General features: G+C 48.0%; 1 protein-coding gene across 10 annotated transcripts in view; it reads left to right on the top strand.

Moving 5' to 3' along the window:
* si:ch73-103b11.2 (myosin phosphatase Rho-interacting protein) overlaps positions 1–23299 on the top strand; it is a 95278-nt gene that overhangs the window by 51417 nt on the left and 20562 nt on the right. For 7 of the 10 annotated variants that reach the window (XM_036549924.1, XM_036549950.1, XM_036549896.1 and 4 more), the window contains 7 exons: positions 1295–1446; positions 8529–8613; positions 12896–12949; positions 15147–15363; positions 18084–18627; positions 20648–20804; positions 22156–22272. In XM_036549924.1, the coding sequence (XP_036405817.1) occupies positions 1295–1446; positions 8529–8613; positions 12896–12949; positions 15147–15363; positions 18084–18627; positions 20648–20804; positions 22156–22272 (1326 nt within the window). The remainder of the gene's footprint in view (positions 1–1294; positions 1447–8528; positions 8614–12895; positions 12950–15146; positions 15364–18083; positions 18628–20647; positions 20805–22155; positions 22273–23299) is intronic. The other 3 variants (XM_036549967.1, XM_036549976.1, XM_036549932.1) reach the window with 2 other exon arrangements.

The following is a 23299-nucleotide window of genomic DNA, read 5'->3' as shown; positions in this document are numbered from 1 at the left end:
GTGTGTGTGTGTGTGTGTGTGTGTGTGTGTGCGCATGCGCGCATGCTGTGCTGCTGTTGTCTTCCAGCATGATGAGTGTGTATATGCGAATGGTGACCACAGAGCTGCTGTGAGATGCGAGGTGTGACCACAGAGCTGCTCTGTCTGTCTGTCTGCCCTCAGGGTCTGCACAGGTCATCCCCTGCAGCAAGAAAACAGCCAGAGCAGATGTGAATTGGTGCTCTTGCCGCAAACTGTCACAGGTGCACCGCGGACGCTGACTTCCTCATTAGTTAGGGCTGGAAGTCACGTATTCTGTGAAACAATACTGTTTGAAGACAGGCCTACAGCCATGAAGCTATGCTCAGTGTTTCCTCTCTGAGTATTACATGTGGTAGTCATATATAATGTGCTTTTTCTGTCAGTCAACTTGAGTTCAGGTAAGGATGAGACACACAAACACACACACACAGGACTGAAGACCAACATCCTATTTTCATTAGCTCTCCATCTATTGTGTGTATTATTTAATGAGGTGTGGACAGAAGTTTCTGCAGTGTATTGTGGGATGTTCAGAAAAAAGGGGAGCTCTCCGCCAAGCGCAACATCGTAAAGCAACAATGGCGTGTTTATTTGCAGATAGCGCAGGAATTGTTTTGTGTGAGCGGACAAGCTCTGTCATTTGCAGTGGAGATAGGCTTTTTACACGGTGGCAGCCTGCCACTGCAAATCATTGTTAAGGCAACAGTGAGCCACAGTGGGAGGCTTTGAGGAGCTTCTGTTCATTCGAAGCCAACGCAACACTTCTCATCTTTGTGCACGCGGGCGGACAGGCAATGAGCTGTGTCTACATACATAAACCTCTGTTGTTGTTGTGCCGGTTTAGCGGTCGCACTGTTTATTGCCTCGACGTACACAGAGTTTGGGAGCATATTCAGCTGTGCTCTTCCAGCCCACTGCCAAGTTCACAGCGCCCAGCTTCTCTCCCTCAAACGCCTTTGTGGGTGGAACCGAAGGCCCGCGCCTTCACGAGAGCCTCACTTCATAAAGAAACAAACAGCTGGGCTCCGGCATTCTAGAAACCACACGAGAGAACAGAAAACAAACACCTTCTAAGGGCGGGAATGAGTATCTCCATTGCTTATTCTGGGAAGTTTCTCTGAGTTGCTCAAAACTCACAGTATTTCCAGTGTGGTTTGATTCGGGATCTTCCCGTGGTGTTGTGAAATAAGCTCCTCCCCAGGTGTCTGATTGTATATGTGTGCTGTGAATATATTGCCTTCTGACCAGGCCCCTGTCTTTGATCCTCCCACAGCCCAGCACACTTCCCCAGGGCACCATTAACATGAACCAGTGCTCGGACGTGATCGACGGGGAGGCCCGGACGGGCCAGAAGAACTCCCTCTGCATCTTGACACCCGATAAGGAGCACTTCATCCGTGCGGAGAGCAAGGAGATCATCAACGGGTGAGCGAGACCTCAGCACACCTCCCCCAAAAGCAGAGCGGCCAGGGCAGAAAGCAAACTTCGCTCTCACACTCTTGCAGAGATAGAAGTTTCAGGGCTGGCGTCACACAGGCCCAAGAGATAGCTCCCTCTTTTTCCTCCCCTGCATCGGTGTGTGAGGTAATACTGGTAGTAACTAAGAGTGTGGTAATGTCCGCAGAGTGGCAGACGAGCTCTGTCCCAGTGCTGCAGAGGCGGAGATGTAGTGTAGCGCTGGTGCCCACACACATCTGTTTCTCAGTACAGTGGAGACAGGAACACTGTTGCTGCGTGCCTGCCCGCTGCACTGTGGCCACAGACCGAGCTCCGCTCTTCATGAGAGCCCCAACCTCATCCGTTTATTATCCCTGAAGTGGCGTCATTTACGTGTTGGCATCAGTCACCCAGCCCACTGCCAGATGCTTATGACATGCTGTTGAGTGAAGTCAAATGTGTTTGTTTGCAGTATATTTGTTTGTTGACATTTGCATCATCTACTCTGTGTGTGTGTGTGTGTGTGTATGTATCCTCCTGGAGACATAATACACCTTACTTGGAGGGGGGGACCTTCCTGGTCCAAAAAGGCAAAGCAAAGTGTGTGTGGGGGGAAAACAAGGGCGCTGGGCCATGCTAGTATGACACACGTTTGAGCATCTCTCTCTCTGGCCGAGCTCCTCCCTGCCCAGGCCTTTGGCAGCTTACTCACGTACTCTGACGCATCCTGCAGTTTCATTGCACTGAGAAAAGCCCGCAAGGCAAGTGACTCCTCATCCCACTTCCCGAGGATGCCAGCCAGCAGAAATGAAGGATCCCTCTGAACCGAGGCCATATGTGAAGAACAGGGAAGAGGAACTGAACAAACCAAACTACTTGAGAAGTGTCTTTGTGTAGGCCTCATTGCCTGCGTTCTGGTGAGCCGGTGCTGGGTCTGCCATACTGACCACATGTTTGTCCTCTGTGTTTCTCATTTGACTCCCAATAAGATGGTTGGTGCATTTCTAGTAGCCATCCTGGAGAAAACCTTTTCTAGTCACTCTACCACTTATCACAGCAGAGAGAGGTTTTCTGTTAAGTCATCCTGAGTTGCCATGCGATCAAACATTTTCAGAGTCGGAATACGTGCGTTACAAAATAAAAATAAGCGCACTCACATTGTAATGAGAAACCTGAGCACTGACTTTAAGTATTCATGCTACCGGTAGGTACCCATATGTGAGAAATGTGAGTGTGTATCTGTATTTATAGCATGCAAGTCCATGTATAGGACTGTATCCCGTGCATTTAAATGTAAAGTGGCCAGTGGTGTGGAATGCGTTCACCTGGTACTATTTTTACACTATACTGGCCCTAAAGGAGCGGCAGACTGACACCCCAGCTGCTGTGCCAGGTGCTTCTGATGGGATCAGGGGTTTACTGTTCCCAGGTAAAGCTGGGTGGTTTGTGAGAGTGAGCTGCAGTATGGTCGTATGAGGAGGTGGGGGGGGGGGGGGGGCCTTTGCTGAGCTTTGTACAATTCTGCCACCCACTGGTCCCTTAGGGTTTTGCAGGTGCTACCTTTCAATCTCTGCCCAATCACGTTAGGCTCTCGCCCTCAAACCCCACCCCCTCTCCCTCTTTGACTCCCCAACTTGGCAGCTTGCCAAATGGACGACGCATTGTCCCTCTGCGAGCTAATGCCATTTGACAAAGCTCCGACGGTGATAAATATTCAGCTTAAGCAGATCACTCAGTTTTATCATACATTGAGGTTAAGCCTCGTGCTTTCTTTACTCCAGCCTCTGTCAGGATTATGAGCACATATGGCAATGTCCATAAAACTCTTCCCTCTCCACACCTGGTGCCACGCTCTTTGATGGTGTGTCCTTCACCTGGAGTGTATATAGACTGAGCGTGACAGTCTTATGGCTTTCATCACTTGTGCGGCCCCTGTGAAGTCAAAGGCAATGAGAGAAATGTCAGAAGGAGAATGTGCCTCCACAAGGTCACAAGCATCTAAAATGACCTCTGACCCTTGGTTCTATTCCCATCCATTTTGCTTTGGACTGCAGCCCAGGTGCGGGGGAGAGACTCTTTCCTCTTGTCCCTTCTGGGTTGGTTTTGGCCAGTAGTCAATAATACTTGTGCAGATAATCATGTCATCTGTGTTTTAAAATACAATCAGCATGGTTACCAACAGTATTTTCAATATTTATATGCGTTGATATCTGTTGGTTGTAGTAAGCAGTTAACTGCTATCATCTTGGGTGCTGTTAAAACAAGCTGCTATCATTATTATAACTGCACAGGGAGCCGCCACAGAGGTGACAAGTGTCTACAGCAGGCAACGCTGGTGGCACAACATGCTTGACGACCCAAGTGTGTCTGTGCCATCAGAAAGAATTTCCAGTGTGATAATGCTCTCACTAACAGCGGGAGGTGGTGTGATCGAATATTACGTATTACATTATTATATTCCTGTTTGATTTTTGTTTATCTTTAATAAAGGGGAAGCGTGTCTGCATGTGGTTCTCAGTATAAAGAAAAGAAGAAATTAAGGACAGTCAGATGGTAGGTTCTGTATCTGTCACTCTTTGTGTCGGATCAGTGGAGTCAGGTCAATTATCAGGTTTTTCATCAGGGAAGAATAATAATAAGTATATAGAATACCGATGAAAATTACAGCGCAGTCTATAAGACCACAGTACTATTGGATAAAGCTGATGACTCACTGGCTATGTGAGGCTTGTGTGCCTCCTCAGTTGGCGTACCCCAGGAATACTGTGCTTCTCAGAGATCTCCCACCTCAATATGGCGACGCTAAAATTGGATTGTAGTGTCCCATGATTCTTTTCACACCGTCAGTGTAATGCCTCTGGACTGTGGACAGGAAGATTTTGTACCAGGAAGAGAAACTGGTGAGCACGGTTTTCCATGTTCTGCACAGGCTCGGCGATGCACGGCGGTGTAGTAGTGGAATGTTTAACACAGCAGATGGGATATCCTCATTACATGGTTACAGACACATTATGGATCAGCGCCACACATTTCAACCACGGGCCTCCCTGAAGGATGTTAGCCCAGTGTTCCCCGCGGGTCGCGTCTTACTGTGAGAGAAGAACGCGGGGTTGAGGGATGTTCTGCTGAACAAAACCACGTTGTCTTTCAGTAGTCGCCCTAACAAACAGACCCAGACTGTAGTCATTACTACTCAAGATGGGTCTACTGTCCAGAGACAGATGTTGTATGTTATATGAGCGCCATGGGAACGTGACGCAGCCGTTGCATTATCTGAATTTCCCTCAAGCGCATCATTTGGCAATCCTCAGAATAAATGATTATTGTAATGATTTAACCAAGCTTCAAACTGAGTCACATTAGCAGCCGCTCGGAGGATGGCTGCTGGCTGCACTGTAGCTCAAGCTCTCCGCCGTGCTAACAGTCTGTAAACCCCAGCAGACCTGTGATGGATTCCCTCTGCTGCTCATGTGCTGTACTGTCACATGCAAGAGCTGTGCTGCTGTTGGACTGTGCACAGTAAAACTGGCTAGCAGTGTGGAGCGACCATTTAGTGGGGAGGGACCACCTAACCCTAACCATGGAGCAGAAGGTTAAGTAAAAGACCTAAACACCTGCAGCAGGTGTGTGGCAGCAGGATTTTAAAATCTTTTATGCATTTTGCCCAAAGTTTAATTCCAGCTATAACCTATAATGTGTTGGAGACGCTATCAAAATACTGCTCCAGTTTATGAAACGATACCACTTCAAAGTTGCCTTCTGGGGCTAATCATGGCTTGTGCTACGCCCTTTTCCTCTCGGTTTCCTAGAATCCTGTGCTTTGTTTGAAATGCCCTCTGTGGCCTGGGGGAACGGGCGCTGCAGCAGGCAGACCGCAGGGCCGAGTCCTTCCTGTGATGCTCAATTTATTGTGTTGTTCCTGCATGGATGGTCTGTCTGTAGAGGACATTGATTAGATGGATGGAGGGTGGGGGCACATTCAAAGGGCCGAACTCTCTCTGGCTGTGCTGCAGACCCAGCCTTTCCCGGTGTCTGTCCTCAGGGCTGACTGTGCCAAAAGGGTCCCTGACTGTCCAGCCCTGGCAGTCCACCAGGTGCGCAGAGCGGATGCACAGTGCTGCTCTCGGCATGGAGGAGGCAGCCTCCTCCGTCGCTGTGCGTCAGCACTACCAGGCCGCTGTTTCTGCAGTGAGCAGAGGGATCTGCTCTGGGGGCCAAGGACGCGGCTGTTCCTCCCACTCCTGCATCCAGGCTCCAACCCCACACACATCTGGCTCCAGTTGATGTAAAGTGGCTGTTAATGCTCGTTGAGCTTTATTATTGCTCACTCTGAGTCATTAAAGTTGACTGAGAAAATGTGTTTGGGCAAAACCAATCTCGTGTGACTGTACTTTTCGGCAAGGTTTATAACTTTGGAAATAAGTAGATGTGTGTAGGAATGGTGCCGCCCAAACCTCTGCCTGTCTCCCCCTCGATCTGCAGTCCATGAATCCGTGTTTGTCAGATGGAATCTTCTGTGTGCTTTGGACGGCGGTTGTGTTGATTTGGGACCAGGACTACATGCTTTAGTGGAGAATGTCAAAGCTGCGAGTACACGTGCCGCAGTTTATCCACGGGTGCCTGTCTATGAGTCATCCCCTGCTACACCCTCGTCCACAAAGAGCTTTGTGTTCTTACTGTAATACGCCAGCAATCACACATGGGCTCCAGGCACAGTAAACGAGGGAGGGTTTGATCCAGGCAGACTCGGCACAGGTGTGCTGTGCAGAAACCTGATCAAGTGTGTAATCGCACCGTCGTCCAATCACAGGGCCCCTTTGTGTCTGCCAACTACTCAAATGGACCCTGAAGTTGGGTGCCGTCACCGTTACCCACTATTAAAATACCTGTTCAAGTAGAGAATGTGATTGTTCATAAAAAAAGAAAAAAAGATGGTTTGTCTTAACAAAGGCAACATTCACGCATTCATTCCTGCATACAGCGATAGTAATTTCCAAAAGGCGTCGGTGTCAGATGTTGTGAGGCGGAGCGGTTGATTTGGCATCGCGCTCACGGCAGCGCACACAATAGTTTCTGCTGGGGCTGTTCATATTGTCTGCCGGTGTCGTGGCGATGGGAATGCAATTTGTCCCAGGCGACTGAGTCGCTGATCTCTGATTTACTGCTGCAGTTGTAGTTCCGTCGTGTCCAGCTGCTGTTGGTATCATTTTTCAGCGCTGCTCTGTAAGAGCGATCAGCTCGGTATCGATCCAGCCCACGCTTCATCCCCTGAAAGCATCCCCGTCTTCCTGCCAGCTCGTTTTGGGGCGGCGCTTGAAATCTTTATTGTTTTAGTCCTTTGAGGATGCTTTCTTTAAACTTTGTTGTAATGAATGTGCCTTTGGTTAGCCGTTCATTAATGGTTATTCTGCCGGATGGTAGTGGTGTCATCTCACTGAGGCGAATAGGCCAAGCGGATAGAGTGGTCGGCAGAATGATTGATTCATTTGCCAGTTCTACAAACAAAATTCAGCATCTGGTTTTATATTGAACTTTTATTTGAAGTGTCACACGCACAACATGCTGATATCCAATATGGTCATATGTTTTTCATACAAGCAGTATCAGGGTAGCCATTAAAGGTCAATGTCTTGACGAGCACTCATCTGACAGAACAGTGACAGTAAGATTGTGGGTATAACAGCTGTCTAATATAACAGAATATTGACGAAATTGTAGATACAATACAAATACAATGAACACAAATCCTGTCTTGTGTTATTACAATTGGATTATTCAACTAAATTGATTAATCTGCTAATGGCAAAAGATCAATTGGCAGTTCACAGGGTTAGCGTCACACTCTGTAGTGTAAGCATTAGGGATAGAGGCCTAAGTGTAGGTGCTCTCGCTATGAGAAGTAGACTGAAATGGGTAGCCCTGCTGGTAGCCTGGTTCCTCATCCTGCCTACATTGAAAGACCATAAACTGTAAATATGCAGCACTCTCTCCCACGAAGGCGTCTCCCATTCGAACACCTGCCTTCAGCAGTGACCCCCACATCTCGGCTTGGCGTGTTCAACAGGCAATTCTTTCACGGTCCATGAAGTAAACCCAGTCCAGCTTCCCCGCTGCACCCGTTGCTCATCCCTCTGCCTCCTGCAAAGTGTGATAATCCTGTAATGCCTGCGGAGGCAGGCCCGATCTAATCCACTCAGGCTGTAATGAAATCTCTTACAGACCAACTGGGGACACCCAGCCGGTGCCCTAATGTCATTAGGGGGCGAGCGAGCATGAGCGCATTGTTCTCCACAGTCCTGCTTGCGAATGTCCGGTCCTTTTCCCCCGAGGAACGCTCCAAGGGCGAAGGCGTCAGCGCTGCTGATCTGCGTTGGGTTCTTCTGATGTCGGGTGGGCCACTCTTTTCAGAGGGTGACTCGGCTCTCTCAAACTCTGGGGATACTGGGGGACTCGTTCCCTGAGTGGATTTAGCACAGAGGTATCGGACGATGCCAAGGAGGAAGAAGAAGTAAGCGCTGGGATTGTGGGTTACAGTGTGAGAGCTTTTTATCTCAGTATAGGAGTAATGAACCACCTCTGTGGCCATAATCTGCGTAGCAAGATACTGTGTCATCATTTGGATTTCCAAGGGACAATAGTAATAACTCCTTCAAATAATAAATTAAAAGCTTCACTCTATATTAATCGTATTCAACTATTTAATTATTTCTGCCAAATCGAGAGCTGTAATTGAAGTGGGAATATGACCAACTGCACTTGGCCCTGAGCTGTAACATGTGAACGCAGTAATCTGTAGAGTGTAATTCGTTTAGCTGTGCAGGGTGCATTGGAAAAGTGTGCAGAGAATTAAGGAATAATGACTGAATATCATCTGGAACATGCCGTGTATTTCTTGGGTATGCATTTGTTGTTGGACCACAGTCAAACTTGTGTGCATTTGTGTTTTTATAAAAAGGTGACTGTGTGTGTCTGTGTCTGTGTCTGTGTCTGTCTGTCTGTCTGTGTGTGTGTGTGTGTGTGTGTGTGTGTGTGTGTGTGTGTGTTCCTGACCTTGTGGCTCTTTCCTGCAGGTGGCAGGAGACCTTGGTGGTCTACCCCAGGACCAACAAGCAGAACCAGAAGAAGAAGCGGAAAGTGGAGGCACCCACTCCCCAGGTACAGCCCACGCTTCACTCACAGACCGGCATGTTAGTCTGAGAGAGGCTTCAAACACAAGCCTGTCAGAGTGGCAGTCATTTTAATCACACATTCCTCTGTAGTGATTGCTGGGAACTAGAATCTGCTAATGTATGTGTGCAGGGTGGGACTGTGTGTGTGTGTGGGTGGGACTGTGTGTGTGTGTGTGTGTGAGTGAGTGAGTGAGTGAGAGAGAGAGAGAGAGAGAGAGAGAGAGAGAGAGAGAGAGAGAGAGAGAGAGAGAGAGAGAGGGGTAAACACATACAGTACATTGTGAACTCTTAAGGTTCCTGTGCTGTGTATAAGTGATGAATGAGTAATCAGTAGTTGAGCCCACTCAACAGCGAGAGACAGAGAATGTGATTAATTTCACAATGCTGCTGTTGTACATTGTGTGGGTGTGCCTGTAATTGTTCGGGAATGTGTTGGATTGGTGCAATAAAAGTTTTGTTTCATTGTAAACTTTTTTATGGCAGAGATAAGCCAGGGCCGCATGTGTATGGTTTTGTGATAAACAGTGCTCGGTTACAGCAGATGTCCATTACTCAGTGAGTCACTGATAGAGAGAAAGAGACTCGCGGGCTGATGTTTACCAAGCCCTCGGAGACCGCCCTGCTCTCACGCCAGAACAGTTTCCTCCCGGCCACTGTCGAACGAGCAAGCCTACCTGTAAATGAGCAGGAGAGCTGTGTGTTTGTCCACTGTGGTGGCAGTTGTTTATCTACCCATCTGTTGCCAGGGAGGAGAGCAGCGGGCAGATGATCCTGCCTGCTGCCCACGCCACTTCAGCATGGAGCCCGTCTCAGCACTGCTTATGAGCGGACAGGAAGCAGTGCTCAGGCGTCCCCTCCACAAGCTTGGGCCATCTGTCCCCTTTGTCTGCACCTTTCCCTTCTTTTAGCTGGTCAGCTCTCTTTTCCTTCCGTTCCGGGCTGCAGGTGTCTCTCTAATGTTTGAAGGGAGGAGAATGTCAGATGGGTTGTTTGAAAGGCCCTTCCACTGATAGTTTTAACATCCAAATGACTTCTCCATGTTCATGTCTGTCGATGTTTTTTTTTTTTTTACTCCTTTATTATTTGATGACAGAAATGCGAAATGAAAATGTGCAGGAAGTGGCCCTCTAAACTTCACAGCGGAGGAACAGAAGGGAGGAAAGAGAGAGAAAAACATAAAAAGACCATGTGGCGCTTTTCCCAGGCAGTGTTATTCCGAGAGGAAAAGCTGTCTCAATAGATCAACTTCATCTCAGAGCAGCACAGCATTAATACAAAGAATATAAACTGACCATCAGGGACTGTTCTGTTAGTTTCCCAACCGCATCATTTCTTCTCTGACAGAGATGCATGGCCTGGTGCTCATGCTGCATTACTTGGGACAATAGTTGCTGCTTCCAGGACCAGCTTCCAGGCCGACTCTCATGGCTGGTCCCTCATAGCCAACATGACTGCGAAAGTGAAATAACATCACAGACAAAACAAATGGAGAAATATCCTGAAGCTGAAAGTTTCACAGTCTAAAATGTTTGCATCTGTTTTTGGCCTAAGCTCAGAAAATGGTTCCGCAATCTCTCTCATCTCCCTTGTTGACGTGATATCGGTGTATTCCAGCGTCAGAATACAGCATCACTGAGCCAGTGAATCAGAGCAGAACAGAACCAGTCAGCATCGGGCCCCTCATTTCTCTAGCCACAAGACTGCCGATTCCAATGGGTTAACGAAAGAAACCATTTTTTTCCCCCCTTTTTTTCTGGGTCATTTTTCTTTGTTGCCAAGTCAAACAAAAGCGCGGTTTCCCAGTCTCTCTGCGGTCCTGCTGCCCAGTGAAGACAGGCCCTTGGCAGCTGCAGTGCCCACCTGATCTCCCTGGCTCCGCTCTGCACTCGCTGCTTACCACAGCCCTTTTTTTTCTGCCCTTCATCAATATGTCCTCCGAGTTATTAAAAAGGAGAAAACGAGAGGAAAGGGGGATAAAGGCGGCGAATGTAAATACACACTAGCTTTGTTTTCCTTCTCATCTTGGCTCCCATTGTTCCTCCACTGCAGACCACCCACTCTGCTCTGTGGTTTAGCCTTTTTTCCCTTCTCCTCTTTTGCTTTTTTTTTTTTTTTGATTCCATGCCCGGTTATGCCAGTGCGCAAAGTCATTCTCAAACTCCCACTAAATCGGCTCATTTTCCAGCTCTTTCATAGTGCCTTGCTTGATCCATACAAACAGACTTGCTCGTTGCTCAGGAAAAAACAAACCGCCAGCCCTCCAATTTGTAGCCCCTCCACCAAACCCCCAGACCATGCCGTGGTCCAGGCCGGGCCCCGGCTCTGTTTTTACCGTGGTAAACGAGACACCCCGCAGTCACAGGTGGCGGTAACGAATTCTGTCTGTCTGGTAATTGTTTCCTGCAGGCATCATCTGCCTGTCAGAGTTGTGCAGTCTCCACGGCGGTGTAATTGGACTGTCTGCAGTGTGTAGGTGGGAGTCTGCTTCCATTCAGCCCCTCTCTCTGCGTTTGGTGACAGATACTAATTACTGTTATTGTCTGTATCCTGCACAGAAATTTGGAAACACAAGAGAGGGGATTGTGCAGGAATTCTTTTTTAGTTTGAATTTGAATCCCACCTGTGCTTATCATTTTTATTTTAATTAACGTGTCAGGTTTCTTTATTAAGTGCCTTCATTATAAAGGCTTCATAGTAGTCCATATGTGCATTAGCTGTCTACTAAGAGAGGGCTTACAGCTGTGTGTGTGTGTGTGTGTGTGTGTGTGTGTGTGTGTGTGTGTGTGTGTGTAGATGTGTGTTTCTGTCTGTGTGTGTCTCTCGTGCAAGCGTGTAAACATTTATAGAGGTTCAGGTGGTACCACTTGCATAAAGGAAGAGTTTGAGAAATTTCCATTCTCCAATAAAAAAAGAACAGTGCATATAGGGGTGTTTGTGGGGGAAGTGCTGACATTTTTACTGGAGTTTCTGCATCGGGTGTGTGGGTGTCACTGGGCCACCTGGTGCAGTTTCTGGGGATGTCTGCCAGCTGTCTGTCCCCAGACAGGCCGCAACGGGTCCACAGACCCACAGCCAGACCCCTGCAGGACTGATCCAGAGGAGCAAGGCTCTATCAGCGCCTGAGCCCCGCACTCATATTCCCACTTCCTGACTGGTGAACAAGAAACCCCTGGCTCCAGCATTTTGGCTTATCAGCTTCAATATATCAGCAGACCTCTGAAATATTACTGTTGCACAGTAAAGAAATGGGAAATGCGCACAGACGCACTGTGTATTGCAGTTAGTATATCGACGATGTTTTGACATTTGTTATTTTACATTCTGTCATATGATTAATTTCTCTAGTGAATACGCAGATGTTTCGGTAACCTCAGTGTAAGTCATTTGTTCAACGCAGATGTTGAGGCAGCCTAAAAACGAAATATTTTACCACACCCGTCTGTTGGAATGAAACCCGTGTACTTAAAAACCCCCCGCATGCCTTACCAGAAATGAGTCTGACATTGCTCTGTGGTACACTGCACACTGTGACATGTCGAGCATAGCTTTGGAACTGTAAGCTCTGTCTACATGTCAGTAGACACAGAATGACTGCCCTTTGTGGATCGGCTCCAAGTTAAACCAAATTCCACCCCTCGTCAGCGGCAGGCAGCTGGAGGCGCCCGGATTGCCCCGGGTGTTGATTGGGCACAGGTACCACTTTTTGGGGGGCATAAGCTCTGGCCTGTCACTGGTCTCCCCTGGGGGGCTTGGGCACAGTGCGGGATCACGTGCTGTTAACAGCGAGCCAAATATCGACCAGGCCAGTCGCCCCCGCTCTGTGACCTTCAGTCTGAGAGATCGACACACACGCCTCTTGCTCAATGCTGCTGGTTCTCTGAAAACATCCCACTTCACAGCCTTATCATTTGCCTCGCTTTGCCACTGTGGTGAACAGATATTTGATAGTTTTATTTGCATCTCCACTCTCCGCTATTGAGGGGTGGGGGTGAATCAAGCGTTTGAGCCAAGAGGCATGACTGGATTAAATATCCGGAAGGTTTAAGCTCTGAAATTCGCAGGCCTTGCAGCTTTCTCATGACACCTGTGTCCCTACACTCCCCTTTCGTCCCGGATGGTGTGAGCTGTGCCCCCCTCATGTCCTTCCCTCACCCTCCCTCTAGCGTAGCTGTTTCTCCCCCTCCAAGTCAAGGGCAAACTGAAGAAGAGACAATGCAGCTCAGTTTCTCTCCTGTCAGCACTGAAAAGCTGGTCTGTGTTATTGGCAGGAGGGCACCCTCAGCAGCCACCGGCACTCCTCAGGAAACATGAACGGACATCTCGTAAGTTCCACACTGCCCAGCGAGCTACAGCCAGAAAGACTTAATAAGACTGATTCTCCTGCTCTCTTTGGCTAGAGGTCTATTGTGGGTTTTTTTTCCTTCTGCAAGGTGTGGGTGGATTATTTTGCATAAATATGCAGCTTTGCTTGTTCAAATGAGTGGAGCAGTATTTGAATAATGCTTTTACTGGCATGCCTGTCTGTCACATGTTTGGGGAGTGGCACGGTGATTTGTGAGGCATTTAGTACCATTTTCGAGATGCTCAGTCTCGCTTCTGTCCGTCACCCATCTCCCTTGTGCCTTTCCTTTCTAGTGTCATCTGGCTCTCTGTCCCTGCGGTGTACGGCAGCTGAACAATCAGTATTTGGTGTTAATGTTTTAACTGTGATTAATTGCTTGCACTGTCTGTAATCTGGGAAATGCAGTTAACCTCAAGGTTATGTGACAGTGATGTGTGTGTCTGTGTACGTGTGTTTGTCTGTGTGCGTGTGATCATACTTGTGTATGTGGAGGTGTGGTGAACAGACACGCTCTGACATTAAGACGCTAAAGGCAAATGCCCCGTGCTTTCCTTTAATTAGAAAGAACAAGCGGAGATGTTAATTAATGAGGCGTTGGGTGTTTGATGTCACGTCCCCGCCCACCAGGCCTTTCCCTGTCTGTTCCCTCCTGCAGCAGCACAGGTGTCTCTTCCATGAAAGAGCCCTTTGTCACGGTCACTGTCAGGTGCTCCTCCTGTCCCCTGCCTGTGGTGCCACGCAGGCAGACAGAGAGCCCTTTATGGGACAGCGACACGCCTCTCTGGGTGGCGAAGGGCAGCCCATCTCTCTGAAACTGATAAAAGCAACTATGTGGAGGACAAGTCCATGTCAGGCCTAGTCAGACAAACACAACCTCTGAAGGAGGGGGGGTGAGCTTTGGTGGGTGTTAGAGACCCAACAAACTATGGAAGGCAGAGGTTTCTAATTCTGAGGCAGGTGACTTTTTAGCCCCCTTCACGATTTCTCTCCATCACTTTGATGTCTGTGTCTGCTCTGTGTTACCTGCCTACTCCACCCCATCACCTCCTCTTCCTTTTTTAAGCTTAAGGTAAGATGTGTACAGGATTAATGATGCAGCTCATCTCACTTGATGCTGCAGAGGGGTGGAACAGGAAGGCCAGCTCCACGCTGTGTGTGGTCTTTAGACAGCAGAGAATAGGGAAGGACTGCGGGACTGGCGTAAATTCTGAATGCCCCTTTGCACATCCACCTCCATATCTCTTGGTGCATCTGGCCAAGGCTACAGCCCCTCTAAGCTGTATGATACAAACAGTAAGAACAGCAAGCTGAGTGTATGAAGTTGGTGAGAGGTAGGGTTGAACAGTACCCCATAACATGTTCGGGGAGATTTGCAAGTCAGGAGAAAAATTTATTTCTCTCCTTTCTGCCCTTGTCCCTCCCCTTTAAATGAACGTGTGGTTTGGATCAGCTCCATTCTCGTTAAGGGTCGAGCCATTAAGAAGCTAATTACTTTAAGAGGTTGTCTGCCTTTGCTGCTAAATGAGAAACATTCACGGAAGATTTTCTTTCCTCAGCCTGCACTCAGTTCTTACTACTGCTGACAAATATTCATTGCTCATTTGGTTCTTTTAATTTTAACGTTTAGCTTGATAAAGCAAGTCTGTATGTGAACATGGCTCAGGCCTGAAAGGACCAGCGGGTGCAGTTGAATCATTCGTCAAACATGCGCTTTGTGTTTCTCATGTGAAGTGACCCTGCAGGATGAGGAGTCCCAGAGGGAAGTGTGATTACAGCCTCTGTCAGGTGGATTGTTACTGGGAGCGGCTGCAGCGATCTGCTCAGGCTGCCTGTGGCTCCCCCAGAGGATCAGGGGAGTTTAGGCAGGGGCACTAGCCGCAGGGCGGTGGGGGAGGGGAGGTGCTGTTTGCTTGTGTGGCTGTGCAAGGTTTTGCGTTTTCACACACTGCCAACTGCACTGGGCAAGTGCCCGTGTCACTCATCCCTGGTCTGAACACCAACAGATTTCCTTTTTGTCTCTCTCTCTCTCTTTCTCTCTCTCTCTCTCTCTCTCTCTCTCTCTCCCACTCCCTCCCTTTCTCTCTCTCTCTCTCTCTCCCCCTCCCTCCCTTTCTCTCTCTCTCTCTCTCTCTCTCTTTCTCCCTCCCTCCCTCCCTCCCTTTCTCTCTCTCTCCCAGGAGCCCGGGCCAGCCAAGGTGACGGTGACCAGCAGCAGCGGGGGGAGCATCCCCTGCCTCCCCAGTAGCATCGCCGCGGCGGAGAAGGTCCCCGCCAGCCGCTCGTCCCTGTGGCAGGAGGAGAGGCGGGGCCGGGGCTCCATCCCCTGCAGCCGCAGCGCCTCCTGTCTCAGCCAGCTGGGGCAGAGCTACCAGCCGCCCAGCGCCGCCCCCGAGGGTAAGGAGAGAGAGGTGGTGTGGCAGTGTGATCAGCAAACAGGTTTCACACTGCACTGTCCGCATATCCACACACGTCTACTACGCATCTGAAGTCAGCACCAGGGGTATAACAGGCACTACTGCTATCACAGCCCCAAACTTGAGTAATGAATCTGTATTGTTTAAATTGCAGTATCTGTAGTATTTAAATGTAAAGCATTTTGTATGTTGCTAACTTAGCAAATGTAGGAAGAAGAATTTATCTTCTGTCTTGCTGAGTAATGCCTCTGCCTCTGGATGAATCCTGGGTCATTTTTTATTTATATTATGTATTTATATTTATATTTATATTTATGTGTTCTGAAAGTAGTCTAGTGTTGTAGGGTCTACCTAAAAGCATTCAAGGAATTTCTGATTTTGTATTTGTGAGAAGTGACGCTGCTAGATTATGTAGCAGAGTTTATGGTATGCAGGCAAACAAGGGTTGGGAACCGGTTATGTAACTTGGTATGAAAGACTGACATTGATTATGAATCTTATCTTAGTTTTGATCAAGAATGAGCAAGTGTGTGTTGTGCGCAGGAGCCTGGAATGTTTGCGATACAGATCCCCATAAAGTGGGCTAGAGCAGAGGGACCCTTTACAGTATTCTCTAAGCTGATACAGATCCCCATAAAGTGGGCTAGAGCAGAGGGACCCTTTACAGTATTCTCTAAGCTGATACAGAGCTCCATGATTGTATTTTCAGAACTCCTAATGCGAGTGGGAGAGGGTGCATTCACTCACTCAGTGAATCAGAATTATGTCATCTCCACCACTGTAGCCTAATTCTTTGCTGTTTCAGAAACAGCTGATGGATTTTTTTTTCCAGTGCCTGCCACCCCACATTTACTTGGACTAGTTGAGTGTTTAGATATGTATTTGAAAACATTCTGGTGAGATATTGAAACACAGAAGAAATGTGGTTCTGTCACATTAGGGGACTGGCAGCAGTTTCATCGCACTGTAGTTGGGACATTTGCAAAGATATAAAACTTTAGTGAAAGGAGAAACGCTATGCGTGTCACACTCTATTAAAGCTCACGGCCAACTTATTTTACGAGGCGATGTGTTGTGCGTGCAGTCTTTTTCTGTTTTAAAGTTCCATGGAAAATAAGTCTTGTGAAATCAGCGAGATGGTTTGATTACTATGCCAAAGGCTGTGGGGCAGACACCCTCAGCTTGGCCCAGTCACAACAGCGGACCAGATCTTCACCCTTTATTACAGAGCAGTCAGAGGCCTGTTGTTTTCCCCTCCTGGCCAGTGTTCTCTGTCAGAGTGTTGGTTCGGGGTGTAGCAGCCTTTGATGGGGACGCAGAGCTGACTGTTTTAGGATCATCCTGGCCTCCAGCTGCAGCCTGCTGCCCCCAGGCTGAGGAACTGGATTAGCTGTAAACAGGGGGCTTTGGCTGTGGGTGTAGCTGTAGGGGGCAGGCTCTGCTGGGGGAAGATCCATGATGGAGACAGCTGAGGGGGGGCCTGCGGTTGCTCTTTGGCTCAGCACTGTTCCCCTTTTGCTTTCATTCTACATAATGAACAGTGGCGCGTTGACTTTGTTTTCTGTGTCTATCATTTCCTTGGCTCTTTTGGTGTGTGGGCATCATGTAGTACCGGTATGTGTATGTGGAGGAAATAAAGGGGAGAAACGCACTGTAATCCCCCTTATTTTGAGACTAATTCATCTACACTTAATTTGCCAATTCTTGTGTAGTATGGAGATGATGGATTCATTTTTAGACTCCGTGTGTGTGTGTGTGTGTGTGTGTGTGTGTGTGTGTGTGTGTGTGTGTGTGTGCGCGTGTGCATCCATGTGTGCGTGTATGTATGCGTGTAAGAAGGGGCTTATGTCTTTCAGCATGGGGAGAGGGGCGCTCACACCTTTCTGTGATTAAGTGGGGAAAGAGGGCACTCTGACATGCTAAAGCTGCAGCTCAGTGCGTAGTCCATACGGCACAGAGCCTACAGCTTCTACAGCTCCAGCCAGACCCCATTGCTCTGCCTCACAGTTTATCCTCTCTTATTGCCTCCTTTTCAAGACATAACTTTGGATTGATTGAAAGGTGACATTAGGGGGGTTAACCAGTAATTTGTGCATGAACTAGATAGACACCTGTTCCTTTTCAAGAACTCTTGGAGGGGGTGGAAACTGGGGAAGAAAATGAAGTCTGTTAAGTGCATAAAGGTATGGAGTCAATAAATCCAAACATTGTCCCTTAAAAAGACTAATAATGAATACCTATGAAATAATAAGTACCTCATGGAAAGCAACTAAAAGTAAAGGTTTGTACCTGATTTGTGAATAGTGGGTTTCAGGCAGATGAGCGCGGTGGCTCTCCCGCTCCTCTGTGTCAGTCAGACAGGCCTGCCCTCATGCCCTCTGCACTGGCAGCTGCTGGTCCTGCTGGGGATGAGGTCACATTCCTCAGGGTCTCCTGGCAGAGCGAGTGGGAACGCTTCAGCTGCTCGCCCTCACAACTGTGTCTCAGAAAATGGGTCTTCTAGCCTGGGTCTTTGTGTGTGTGTGTGTGTGTGTGTGTGTGTGTGTGTGTGTGTGTGTGTGTGTGTGTGTGTGTGTGTGCATGCACTCATGCCTGCACTGATTTTGTATTAAAACCTCTTTTGTGGTTTAATTGGAAACTCTTTACAGCCAAAACAGTCTTGCTTGTCTTCATCTGGCCCTTTCTCTCTCGCACACACAGAGCAGGGCTCAGTGAATGGAGGGCGGAAGGCTCGCGTGGAGAGTGGCTACTTCTCTCTGGAAAAGGCCAAACCAGAGCCCCAGTCCCCCCAGCCCCCCCAGCAGCTGTCCCTGTCCCTGTCGTCTCCCGGTGGTCCCGGAGCGCCCCACAGGTACAGCTCCTCAGACACCGACCCCCTCACCTCCCCGTACTACCCCTCCCCGGACCGCAGCGGCGGCGGGGACCCCTTCCCATCCCCGAGGCCCCTCTACTCCAATGGGTCCTCCACCATCAGCTCCTCCCAGAGCTCCCTGGACTCCGAGGCCAGCAGCACCACGCCCACCAGCGCCGCCAGCTGGGACGGGCGTGGCGGGGGTGGGGTGGAGTGGCTGGGGGGAGCCGGACGGGCCGCCAGAGATTACGCCTCTCTGTCAGATGTCCCCAAGGCCAAGAGGCTGAGCCACCGCGAGGCCTTCCGCTCGGACAAGAAGCGGCAGGAGTTGCGGGTGCGCACGCGCAGTCCTGGCAGGGAGGAGGTGGCCCGGCTCTTTGGACAGGAGCGCAGGTGAGTATACGCGCACACACACACACACACACACACACACACACACACACACACACACACACACACACACACAGACACATGCAGACACACAAAAAGAGATATATTTCATTCTGAGGCCTAATAAGGAAATGGTTTAGAACCTGTGTGAGTAATGAAATAAATAAGGTGAGTGACGAGTTTAGTGAAGCCCTTATCCTGCCCCTTGAGGGTACAGTGAATGGTATCTGGCTGAGTTTGCTGATAAGTCTGCTCTGTTCCAAGTGCTTACAGCCAAAAGCCCAGAACTGTGATCCCCTGGCTGACTTTGAATGCTTGGTTTGTGCACACATGTACATGTTATCTGAGGGGACTTGCTCTGGGGCTTTCACCTCTGCAGTGTGTTAATGATTCACCCTGGAGCAGTTAACACACTGGCTATGTGTATTACTGCGTCTCCTGCTTAGCCTGTTCATGTCATTTTGGTGCCATCTAGTGGCTGTATTCATACTCACTCATGAGCTGTGCAGAGATGTTTTTGCATAACATGGTACCTTATTTGTTTGCACATAAGACAGGTATGCAGATAAGTGAATTCACCTCCATTTTTCCACATTTCCTCCATATTGTTTTATTTGTTAACAGTAAATTATTAGTAACAATCTCATCAAGTTTTGTTCAATTTAATTTCAGTTTCTTGTTATGTCTGTCATAATCTTTTGTTCTGTACTCTCTGAGCACATGCATTTCTTTCCACATTTATGATTTTCAGATGGATGCATATTGTTTAATACCTAATTTAGCAATTCTTTTTTTCCTTTTTGCCTTCTTGGACTCTCTCCTCAGCTTGTTGTCTTTTTCTTGTTTTGTTTTTATTTCTTCCAGGAATCTCCGAAAATCTGCTCCCCCCAAAACCTCTGCCCCTGTCCTGCTGCCACGCCCTGCTGACTTCTGCTTGCTTCCATTCCACCTCCAAAAAACGCTGACCTGGGATCTCTCTTGCTCTCTCACAAACACACACACACACACACACACATAGACTTCTCCCTGATACCTCCAGTTTCGCTGGCTGACGCTGATGCTGATGCTGCTACTGCCACCATTGCTGTTGCTCAGAGGCCTCATTTTTGGCCTTTTATATCCCCAACGGCTCTCCCACCCTTTCCTTTCCAAAAAGGGTCTTGGCATACTGCATTCCTCCTGATGGCCGTTCGCCATTTTTCATACATCAACAGCATTTGGTTGCGCTCTCCTTTCCTTTCATTCTTTGGGGCCCTTTTTCCCTCTGTTTGATTTTCCCCATTCCGTGATCAGCTGTGTGTGCACCTTATGAATATCAGTCCCCATTTATGCAGCGAACTTCTGATGATTGTCCTTTTGTCTCCTAGTTTTGATCTTCTAATCCTTTTTAATGATTAGGAAAGTGATCATCAGCTCGTAGGCCTGATTAGTGTGTGTGCTGATACTTGCTCTGGACTGTCTCTGACCTGCAGGTAGAGCAGGCTGTGTGTGTGCTTATGTAGTCCTCCCAGTCCCACTGACTGGGGTGAGTAGGAGAGAGTATGAGTCTAGAGCTCCCCCCTCTGCAGACTGCAGCACTGAAGAAGCCCTCAGCTGCCAGACTATCTGTTCAGGAGCCTGACCTGAGGAGCACACAGCTTCTGAAGGAATGATGTCAGCTCAGGGTTAGAATGCAGGGCTTCAAGAGATCATTTCAGAAAGTGCTGGCATCTATTTTAATGCTAGTAATTGTCATTGTATGTATGTGCATGTCTGTGTGTGTGTGTGTGTGTGTGTGTGTGTGTGTGTGTGTGTGTTTGCACACATGTGAGAGAGTGGAGTTATGAGAAGTTTCCTTAAATTTCTTTTTCCATATTTAGTAATTTAGGGAACCTTTTTTTGCTAATGTATGTGGTGTTGTATGAGTTGAGAAATTGGAATCTGAAGTGGTCGAGAGTGCTTTTGTTTGTATTCTTCATGGCCTCTCCTTCGTTCAGGTGTTACACGTGTTTCATGTTGGTTGTTTGTTGCTTCGTCTGGCCAGGCGTTCTCAGGTTATTGAGAAGTTTGAGTCGTTGGAGGGAGACAATGTGGAGCAGATGGAGACCAGCTCCTCATCGGAGCCCCCCTCATCCTCCTCTGCCAGCGCCACTGCCCAGCGCCAGGGCCGCAGTGAGAGACGCCACTTCCCCAAGAAGCAGGTACCTGCTAGCAGGCTTCACTTCTCCGCTACGTTCAAGCAATCATTTTTTACCGCTCTTGTGTGTGTACCTCCACACGATACTGTCATACAGTATAATTCTGCTATAAATCTATTGTGACTGTAATGTGTGATAGTACAGCTGGCTTCCCTCATCTAGTCAGGTTGCTTAGATTAACTTGTGGTAGGACTCAAATAGTGTTATGCTCACACTCACTGGTCTGGGAGTGTCGTTAGTGTGGTCTGACACTGTATCTCATTCAGCCTGTATGGGTATACTTGTATTCTTTTGGCTTGTAAATTGCTCTGAATAAGCGTGTCTGCTAAAATAAATGTAATGTAATGTACTCTTTGCATTTCCATGTAGTGCCATTATACCACTGCACTGCCTGTACCTGAACACAGCACTATTATACAACTGCACTGTCTGTACTTGTACACAGCATACTGTAATTATACCTCTGCTGTCTGTAGCTCCACACAGTTCGCTAAGGCCCCCCCTTAGTTACTGTTGCTAAGTAGAATAAAATGTCAGAACCCACACAATGTGCACTGCAGAAGTATTATGGTTCTGAATGAACTTTGTCAGGAAGTATTAAATAGCGCTTGGAAAAATAGCTGTTTAATTTTATCTAATTGTCACCAAAATGGGGATACTGGTAGTTGGTTCTGTTTTTTGTGTGAGGGTTAAGCATTTGTGAAAGTGTTTTAGACTGCCCACAGACATCCTGAAGTGGGTCTTGAACTAATCATAGCGCAGTTTCAGCTCCAGGACAACCCAATGAAATTCCATGGGCTCTTTCCTCTTTTTTATAATGGGGTGACCTGTATCACCACTTTTTCTTGCTTGACAACAAGACTGTGATAAAATCATTATCACTGCTCATAGACAACGCGTCAGAGTGAATGGTTCCGTGCATTAAATTTCCAAAATGAATATTGTTGGATTTTCAGAGTAAATTCACATCAGACTTTGTGTGCTCATGCCTACAAGATGTGAATGTGGTCAGCAACGAAGCTTAATCCAAAGCATACATTTCTCCAAGTTAGCTTTGAGTTTTGAAAAAGGACCAAAAATGCTCCCTCCAACTTGTCTGGGTACCTGGAGGCTGGGCCCCAGGAGCACCATTTAACCATAGTGTTTAATCTAGTTGACCTTTTTGCTAGGTAACAGCGAATGTTACACCACATCTTGGATTATTTATCCAGAAACAGGCAGGTAGTAACCATTGTGAAGATAGGCTTAGTGAGGGTTCTGCTGGCTCGTTGTCGTGAAGAGATTATTGCCCTTTTAATTTTTCTGGCATACAGACACATAATGCACACCATGTTCCCTTCATGCCCTGATGCAGGAGTACTCGTTAGATTCTGCTAAGGAGCAGTCCATGCCTGACGTTTCCAGCTCCTCCATCTCCAGCTACCGCCGCGCAAAGTCCCTGGACCGCCGGGTCACGGAGTCCTCCATGACGGTGAGTCGCACAGGACCCGAAACAGACAGCAGGGCGTCTCTTCACCGCAGACAGGAATGAGATTACTGTACATTAAGACATGTGATCTGACAGCTCTATCTCCATGGGCTGGCAGGGCTTGAAATAGACAAACAAACAAATGAAGCAAGAGCATTTTTTTCCTGCCAAATAGAGAATTAGTGCTCACACTGCTTCTGACCACTGAATTGTCAGAGCAGTCTCTGAGCTTTTGGGAGGCCCAAGGCCACAGTGACGAGAGCTGAGCACATCTGTGTGGAGAGGCCTGGGTCCCAGCCTGGCTGCCTCTCTGCGGTAAGGAGCTTCCTGTCACCATATGAGCTGCAGCTGTCAGAATAGCCCCTTGTTATAAATAGCCAGTGGGGCGGACGCTAAAGTTGCAGGGCAGAGTGCTGTGAGAAAGAGAGAGGGTGTGAGAGTGCCAGCACGGCTCTGTCTTTCCTGGCCTCCCGACCAATGAAGCTGAACAGAAACAAGGTAGGACCGGCGTGCCACCGGCTCCAGTGGGGTGTGAAATTGGTTGTATCTTTGTGCTGTGTTTTACAGCAGCGTGCCTAGCAGCATGTGCTGTAAGTTAATGAGCAGAGATTAGCGGGAAAGAGCAGGGCTTACTGCACTCCGTACGCACTATACAGAGTTCATTCAAACTCTGTGGGGCAGCAGCCCTGTTTAAGAGCAAGGTTTATGTGTTTTCAGGGGCAGCACTCAAATGGAGATGGAGTTAACTGCTGATGCTTAAGATAGATATGACAAAATACATTAGCATCTTTTGCAAACTAATAATTCCAGCACCTGTTTTTCCCCTTCCCCTTTTTCTTCAAAACAGAGGCATCTTTTTTGAAGACATCACAGAGCTGTGTTGTTACTGTATTTTGGTTTATGTATTCTAGGCAATTGTCAAGGACTATACAGTCTGTTTTGTCAAATTTTTTATGTAATCATGTGAAATTTTCTCGTGATTAATGTCTGTCTGTTAGAGAATTGACATACTTGCACATATGAAAATTTT

This window comes from Megalops cyprinoides, chromosome 1 (genome assembly GCF_013368585.1).
Source record: "Megalops cyprinoides isolate fMegCyp1 chromosome 1, fMegCyp1.pri, whole genome shotgun sequence".
Classification (NCBI taxonomy): domain Eukaryota; kingdom Metazoa; phylum Chordata; class Actinopteri; order Elopiformes; family Megalopidae; genus Megalops; species Megalops cyprinoides.
Note: the sequence above shows the minus strand (reverse complement) of the source record. Positions and strands in the feature narration are given on the sequence as shown.